Source organism: Choloepus didactylus, chromosome 8 (assembly GCF_015220235.1).
Source record: "Choloepus didactylus isolate mChoDid1 chromosome 8, mChoDid1.pri, whole genome shotgun sequence".
Classification (NCBI taxonomy): Eukaryota; Metazoa; Chordata; class Mammalia; order Pilosa; family Megalonychidae; genus Choloepus; species Choloepus didactylus.
In genome coordinates this window covers 26,864,605-26,872,881 of record NC_051314.1, presented here as the reverse complement: position 1 = coordinate 26,872,881, position 8,277 = coordinate 26,864,605, and the positions used below count along the sequence as shown (strand labels likewise).

The window sequence follows — 8,277 nt, the reverse complement described above, 5'->3', positions numbered from 1 at the left end:
GTTTATACAAGTTCATTGAAATATATTTATTTTGAAATATAGCCTGTATATTCTATAAGATATCTTCATTATGATGTGATTAGTTTCATTTTCCTGGGTACATTTTCATGTTTAGTTGTTGCAATGTCCTTAATAAAAATGCTGTGCAACAGTAGATTTTTTAAAGGGATGACACATTACACCAACATTATCCAAAAAAACTCAGAATCAAACATGATTAATTTTAATATAATTACTAAAGAAAGATATATCACTTTATTATGACACTCTAGCCATACATTTTCAAAATATACTTATTAAACAGTAAATGCAAGATAATGATTCAGTTAGTTACATTGTTAGAAGTCATTAGGATTGATATTCCTCTGCCATAAATGAATTGAATAATAATTTCAAATACAATCAGAATTCATTTAATAAAATATGCTTTTGAACTAAGACAGATAAAATGAATAACCAATCATTATTTTCTGGCTTCAAAATAGCAGGGAAAATTAATTCAGTGTCTGTAAGTTTATTTATCACACTTGGCCTATAAATGTGCTGAAACCATTATGAAGCAAGACACATGATGTAATCCCAATTCTCAGAATTCATTAACTCTATTAGCAAAAGAAGATCTGATGTGAGACCTTTAAGTAAACTGAATGCAAGCTGCATGATGTTGGAAAGTTTTTGATATCTTCACTAGACATTAATGATACACAGACACGATAAGAGATGTAAGTAGACAGCTTGAGGTTTCTGAGTCCCTCCTGCAGTGTGTTTAGCAGCAGGTACAAGATAAATATCCAAACATAATCAGATTAAGGGATTAACAAAAGTGACAGCTATGGATGGGCAAGTTGGGCTGGTGAGTGGCTTGGAAGGAATTTTAGAGTTCTATTTTCATTTTTTTACTTTACATCAGTGCATGATGGGTAAAAGAAAATGAGTAATATTTACTTTTAGAATGCAGTAGGCCCAGGCCAAAAAAAAAAGGGCAGATTCTAAGGATTATGAAAGGTCATTTTGAAGGTGACAGGTGATTCAGCAAGGGTTATTAAGTAGGAAAAACTCTATCTCTTTCTAAGCTCATATTTCAGTTGGGCAGTGACATTTGGACTTTTGTGTTCTTTTTTTTAATTAAAACTGTTTTTTTTTCTTGAAAGATTGTATCAATGATATTTGAGCAATGGGGAGTGAGAAGGATCATGCTTAATACCATTGTGTAATCATTAATTAATAGGGAACAGGTGAAATACATGCTTTCTAAAAGACCCAGGATTTTAGGTTGGTCAGCCTTCTTTAAAATTCTGAGGTGGATACTACAAGAATAAGAACTAGAAGGAATAAAAACAGTTTCAGAAATCCCCTGGGCCTCTGTCTCATCTTTCACTAAAAAAAAAATATTGATGATATCTTTATCCTGTACCATATGCACTTAAAGCTTCAGACAGTCCTCTCAGCCTCTTTTATTTTTATATTTTTAAATAGAAATCACACACACACAAAAGATATATAAGTCTCAGTTTCTAAGACCTAACAGGAAAGTCTTTTAGAATATTAAAATTGTGATAAGTAAAAATGTACTATAGGGTTAAACGTTAGCACTGAAAAAACAAAACAAAGAAAAAACAAGATTTTATTTTCATTCTTTCCCCCTCAGATTCTGGACTTCATGATCAATGCAGGGGAGGGGGAATAAAGAATCACAGTTCTTCTATTTTAAATTAAATGATGCCATAACATTAATCAGATTTTTGTTTTGAAAACATTGATGGGAATGCCCACATGATTTCAGTGGGAATGCTCTTTCTTATAAAAAGAGCCAGACAGGTTCTGTTTCTAATAAATTAGTACAATCTTTTAAGATTAAAAATAGCAAAAACATTTTAAATAGTCTGATTATAGTTTCAACAAGTCGAACATACATTTCTATCTAGCCTATAGTTTTAAAGAGTCTATGTGGGTTTAATTTATCATCCCTTATTTCAATATAAAAAAGAAGAGAACAAAGTCATTTTTTGAACATTAAGATATTCATAAAGACTGTATAAAGTAAAAAAACAGAAAAAAAAAACAAGAACAAAAACAAAAAAACTTCACAGATTGTTAGCCATCTCTTTCAACGATTTCTCATAAATTCTTCTCTTTTCTTATCAGTAGATAACCCCCATCTCAAAAGGAAACAGTTCCTAATGAGATCAGTAATTGCTTTTGATGAGAGCAAGAGCTCTTTGAGATGTTTAGGGGAAGGGAAAATATCTTACACAGACCAGTAAAGACCAAAGAATTACCCAAGGGGGATGTGGCAGAAGTTATTTTTAGCAGGTGAATCAACGTATTTCTTCTCTTTTTTTAAAAAATTTTCTCCACTTGCTGAATGTCTATTTTTAGAGCAGAGAGCACACACACACACACACACACACACACAAAATCAAAAAGTAACTTAATAACTTTTTTAATTCTACCAGTTGTTTACAAGGCCCTTTTTACACCATTTGTGCTCCATGCTCCTGATCGAGGTGTTCAGATTGGGTAATACATTGCTAATTTTGCTGAGTTTGGGAGCCAAAAAAATAATGGAGCCTTCTAACTTTTAAAAATTTCCATCTCATGCCCCTGCACCCCCAAACTCACAATTTGGTGAACAGTAAACTACTTGTGAGTGATTAAAAAGTTGAAAGATGGTGGTGGCTAGATCTAATGCTATTTTATTAAGCCATCTATCTATAGAATTGTTTCATATTTTAAAAAAATATGTCTATACTTTTTTTTTTTCATTTTTCTTTTTTTAGTCAAGTACTTTCATAAAGAAACAATAGCACCACATTGGCATATCTGGCCAAACAATAAATGGGAAAGCAAAATATGCTGCATCTTCCACTCTAAACCTTTCCCCAAGGGCATAAATTAGTGATGGAAACCCTGGAGCCACAGTGCATGACATGGTTTCATCTACACAAGTATTTACATTGCAAGGAGGGTAAGAATTCTCAAAGGAGGCCAGTCATGGGTTTTTGTTTTGTTTTGTTTTGTTTTGTTTTTTTAATAAGATCTGCAAGGAAGTGATTTCTTCTCAGTATTCTATTGGACTCTTGGGGTGTGTGTGTGTGTGTGTGTGTGTGTGTGTGTGTAGTGGATGTTAGAAGAGTTTTTCTTTATCCTTAGGAGGGTGGATTCTGATGGAAAGATGAATTAACCTGTTTAGTGGAGGCTCCCCATCTTAAAATGTTCAAATAATACCATTATGTTACTTGGGGAATTGGGAACAGAAAATTTGATCTACGTATCAAGTATTGTCAATGAAATTGGAACTAAACCTATAAGCTGAAAGCTCATTCTTATCAATATTTATGGCTCTTTCATAAAAATCATGAAGTTGCCCCATTTTAAAATTCTAAAACAATGTAATTTTAAAGCAAAGCTTACAAAGTTTTGAGTTGGGAAATTTTAGGGACTGCCTTCTATGAATTCAGGGTCATTCTGCTATGGTATATGATTATTAGCTAACTTTCAGAGTTTACATCAATTTGTCTTCCAGGTTTTATTCATTTGAAATAAATTGTGGATTAGTATACTCAATTTTAATTAATTGATTCATGATCCAGTTGGAGAGGGTTATGTGTTGGGAAAAGTTAAGAAAGATAATATGACTTTGCATATTTAAGCTTTCCTCTTTGGGAGCATTTTGGCTATGAATAGAATTAAGTGAGTAAAATAAATCATAGACATTCTTAGAAAGAACATATCCAACTATGTCAGGAAACCCATAAGTCTGCAGAAACTACCTGTAAAGTTTTGCTGGGAGTCAATGTTTTAAAAGGTATACACTGGGAACAAAAAATAAAAATCAGAAGTGACATCTTGGGAAGAATGACTCAGCATCTCATTCTAAAGAACCTGTATATATGGAATACAGGTGGAAGACAAAAATGACTTAGTTTCTATAACATCTGTCGTAGTGACCAGAACATTGCTCAGCAGTTCTGAGATGCCCAATTCAATTAACGCTGTGGTCAGAGAGTGAAAATGTGCATTGACTGAGCTGGAGCTGTCCATCATTTGGGGCTGTCCATCAGTCGGGGCCTTCCTCCTGTGTATCTTCAGAGATCCAGGAACCTCTCTTCTGGCCTCTGCACCTTAAAATGACTCAGTGGAAGGAAAACTGAGGATGATGTTATTTTTGTTTTCCATAAACCCTTTCCAAGAATATAAAGGATAATATTTGTATTACATGATGAAACCTAGGTGCTTTTCACCCAAAAGCTCTAAAGCAGATAAAAAGATCTGAATGTTGGAAGATTGACTTTTCTAAGAAAGTCTTGATCCACAGTCAGGAAACCTCTGGGCTGCCATGGGCCGGTCCTCATGTCCTCATCTTTGGTTTTTCCCAATACCAATTTTCAGTTGAATGGTTAAGACACATCTACAGAGAGTTAGCATTCGTTAGACATATGGGGAATTTTCTGATTGTGAAGGAAATTTTTGCCTATCAACTAGCAACTCGAGTCAAGCATATTTTGACATACATGTATATACACACACACACACACTCAACCTAGGGTAAGAGTAAAATTCATTAAAGAAAGTAACTTTGTAACTATTTATTAGATATCATTTCAATATTTAAACTGTTGGACCATTTTTCTTATATTGCCAAAAGAGAAGAAATAAATGTGTTTTTTAAATATTAAAAGAGGTATTGCTAGATAGACAGTAACTGCCTGGAAGAGTCAGTGGATTCTAAAGAATGGAGCAATTTGATCACTCTTTCACTTGTAGAAATCTTTTAGTTTTTCTCTTTGTCTCTTTTCCTTTCTTACTTTTTGATTATCTACGTATTCATAAATTGAAATGCAGAATTCAAAATCAAATTGCAAATCAAATGTTTCTAACTTATTTTGAAAAGTGTTTTAAAAGCTATAGAGTTGTTTAGATAGCTTCATTGACAAGGAATGAAATGTCAGGAGCTTTTGATTAATCAATCCTCTAGCTATGCTGTGAATGGGTTGTTTATAGAATTCCTAACATCCCAGCAATTCAAGGGCTCTGACATTGCACCCTCAGAGCAACCCAGGGTAAAAATCTGGAGCTTTAGCTTTTTAATCCTCACACCACCCCTGTGAGGTAGGTAGATGACATATTGTCCCCATTTTGCAGATGAGGAAACTGAGGCACAGAGAGGTGAAGTAACTTGCCCAATGTCACACAGCAGTGAGTCTATGGCAGAGCTGGCAGATGTTTGTTTCTTCAGTGAGAAAAAGAAACCAGGACTATTAAATTTCCTAAGCTTCTGTTTTTTCCACTCCCCAGCTTCCTCTTTGCACCTGCCAATCTAACTTGTGTCAGTGAACTTTTGTGTCTTCAGTTCCTTTTGGAAGGTATAATGGGGGGACTTTGCCTTCTTTTCCAGATGGATGGATTTTCCAATACCCTTTCCCTTTGTGTCATCTCTGGCTCTAGGCTTACCCTTTCATTTTGCTTTCACCTTTTACCATTTTGGCCAGATTCTTTCATATAACAAACTACAAAATAGCACCATTGTACTAAAAAACAGAGTTTTACATACTGTTTGATATATTTTTGTAATATTGTTGTGCTAAATTTACATACTGCTTTATATGGAAAAATAAAAAGAGAGACGTTTCTAATCAGGTTGCACGCTAACTCTTCATTTGAAAGAACTATTGTGAGTTTAAGAGACTTTCTATGCTTAAAACATGCGCCTAAAAATTATTGGCCTCAAAGTTGCAACTACTTGTATTTTTTTTTTAACAAGATGTGGAAAAATAAAGCTTTGTGTCTAAAATAAATGCATCCAACTTGTATTTGGTACAAATGCCACAGATGGAATCTTGCGGGTTAAAAATCGGTGTGCTATGACTACTTGCTGCTATTGAGGAGGCCAAATTTAGCAAATAGGAAGGAGATGAGGGGGGTGTGAGGACTAGACAACAAGTATCAGACACTGTAAAACCAATAGCCCATGTTGTGCAGAAAGAAGTGCAAATAAGAAAAAATTAAAACCACTTAGACCAGGCTGCTGAAGTAGTGGTTCCCATAGCCAAGATTCAGAGACGAATTTAGTGCAACTGGATTTATAAAACACCCATGCATTTGTGGCTCTTGAGAGGCAGGGACTAAGATATATATATATATATATTTTTTCTCTATAAAACATTATTCATACAGGATCAACAGCAATCTACCAACTCCAGGACCATTTTTGCAAGGTGCAAATCTTTTAACAATCACTCCTAAAGACAACGTTGGAATGTTTACTTGCGTATGTCATTGGGGGGAATGCCCATGTTTTGAAATGTTAGCAAACTTCTTTTTGGTAGGTCTTCCGATGTTTAACAGGTAACTTCTGCAGACCAAAGGATCCCACTGGTGACATGTTATTGTTCACTCCTTAGGAAGGTCTTCCTACATTCTGTAGTTCTTGTTTCCTGCACTCCCTCTACTTGCGTTCTTCAAATGTACTTCCTGTAAATAAGGGAGAAAAGGTGACATTAACGTGATGAGGTTTTATGTATCCATCTATTTCTAACATTGGGTCTCAACTTTGCATATCTTATACTTTGAGTCAAACCAATAGACAGCCTGGGCCCCGGTTTTTCTGGGAAGGACATATAGGTAGACAGGCCAAATCTCAGGCAGGCAGCTCTGTGTACCCTCATGGCTTGGATACTGCAGATTGGTTTATAATCACACAAATCTGTGCTTTCATATTCATCCGCCTCTGTCACCTATTCATTGATAGGAAGGGGATAGTGAAAATTCTGCCTTTTGACCTGTCGTATCTTTTCCTAATGAAAAAAAAATTAGATTCTGGGATTATCCTCTGTGGTTTTATTGTTGTTTGTAGTTTTTCCTTTCCTGTTTTTTTTTTTTTTTTTTTTTTTTTCCCCCAGTTTTTTTTCCCGCCCTCAGGAGAGAGTTTTAGAAATTGAAGTTTGGGGAGGTTTATAATTCGTTTAGAAATTTGTAAAATTTCAGGTTTATTTTTGGTATGATGTATTGTTATGGGCCCAAATCCTAGCCTTTCTCTAGCTATATAAACTTGTGCAAGCATTAATCTCTTTGTGCCTCAGTTTCTTTATCCATTAAATAGGATAATAATGTAATCTACTGAATAGGATTAAGGATTAAAGAATAACGGATGTAAAAGCACTTACGATAGGCCTGGTACATGATAAGCACTACATAAGTATTAGTTTTTATTATTATTATATTTGCTCTTATTATTATTTCACCTTTATTGGAAAGTAACCATTCCTGGATGAAAAACCTTAGGTACCTTGCTTTGGTGTTATCATTCTCTCATCAACAAACAAAGCTTTTATCCAAAGAACATCAAGTTTTGTTTAGAATATAAGCTCTATGAGAGCAGGGTATCCAGACTAGTGGCCAGGATATCACATGTACTCAATAAATATTTATGGAATAAGTTCATTGAATGAATGAATGAATGAATGAATATAATTGACTGATGATTTGCAGAATCAAGCCCATATTTTCCCTACAGTTATTATTTTGCCTTTAACGTATTTCCATAGCAAAGTTTAGACAAATAAGGAGATTTGAAATAAAATCCAGGAAGGAATGGCTTTTACATGCATAAATTTGACAGTGCCTCTTCTCTTCATTTCACCTCTAGCCTCTAGGGTCTTTTATTGGAGGATAGAGTGGACAACTATTGGTACAGGGTGAGGTTTATGAAACCCCAGTGGCTCTCTTCCCCAGAACATGCACGTTTCTATCAGGATCAAAAACAAGATTTCTCACTATGGTGGTTGGAATTGCCAATCCGTTTCTCCTAGCTCAGGAAGTGACTGCTTCACCCAATCACAATGTTGTTAGGAGTAAGGGATTTTAGGGTTCACTCAGACTGAGACCTAAGGCCAGAGAGGGTGGGATGTTCTAATACTGATGCTGGGGGGAAATTAGCTACCACTCCCTGGAAAGAACACCTATTGGCCAAGGTCCATAGGGATGTGGTGATCTTTCTTACATGTGTTTCTCTGCACTACCTAGAACATTAGAGCTATACCTAGTCTTCATGAAGGTTGGTTAGTACTTTCAGCTGATAACCAATATTGTGTACTGACTGAAGGGAAGGGAGATGACATCATTGTGTAAAAGCGTTTACTAAAATATCTAGCTCAGTGGCTGCTGAAAAAAGTTGGTGGAAATAAATTAGATATTTGTACAGGATAGCTTGAAATGCCATCTGTTTAAAATCCTGACACCTTTTTCCCAAATGTTACACAACTTTTACCAGTCCAT

At 35.0% G+C, this 8,277-nt stretch overlaps 1 protein-coding gene across 3 annotated transcripts in view; it reads right to left on the bottom strand.

The window, feature by feature from the left end:
* Window positions 1-207: 207 nt before the first annotated feature.
* Window positions 208-8,277, bottom strand: part of IGF1 (insulin like growth factor 1) — a 76,354-nt gene continuing 68,284 nt past the window's right edge. For all 3 annotated transcript variants that reach the window (XM_037846759.1, XM_037846760.1, XM_037846761.1), the window contains one exon: window positions 208-6,474. In XM_037846759.1, coding sequence (XP_037702687.1) covers window positions 6,449-6,474 — 26 coding nt within the window. In that variant the 3' untranslated portion in view covers window positions 208-6,448. The remainder of the gene's footprint in view (window positions 6,475-8,277) is intronic.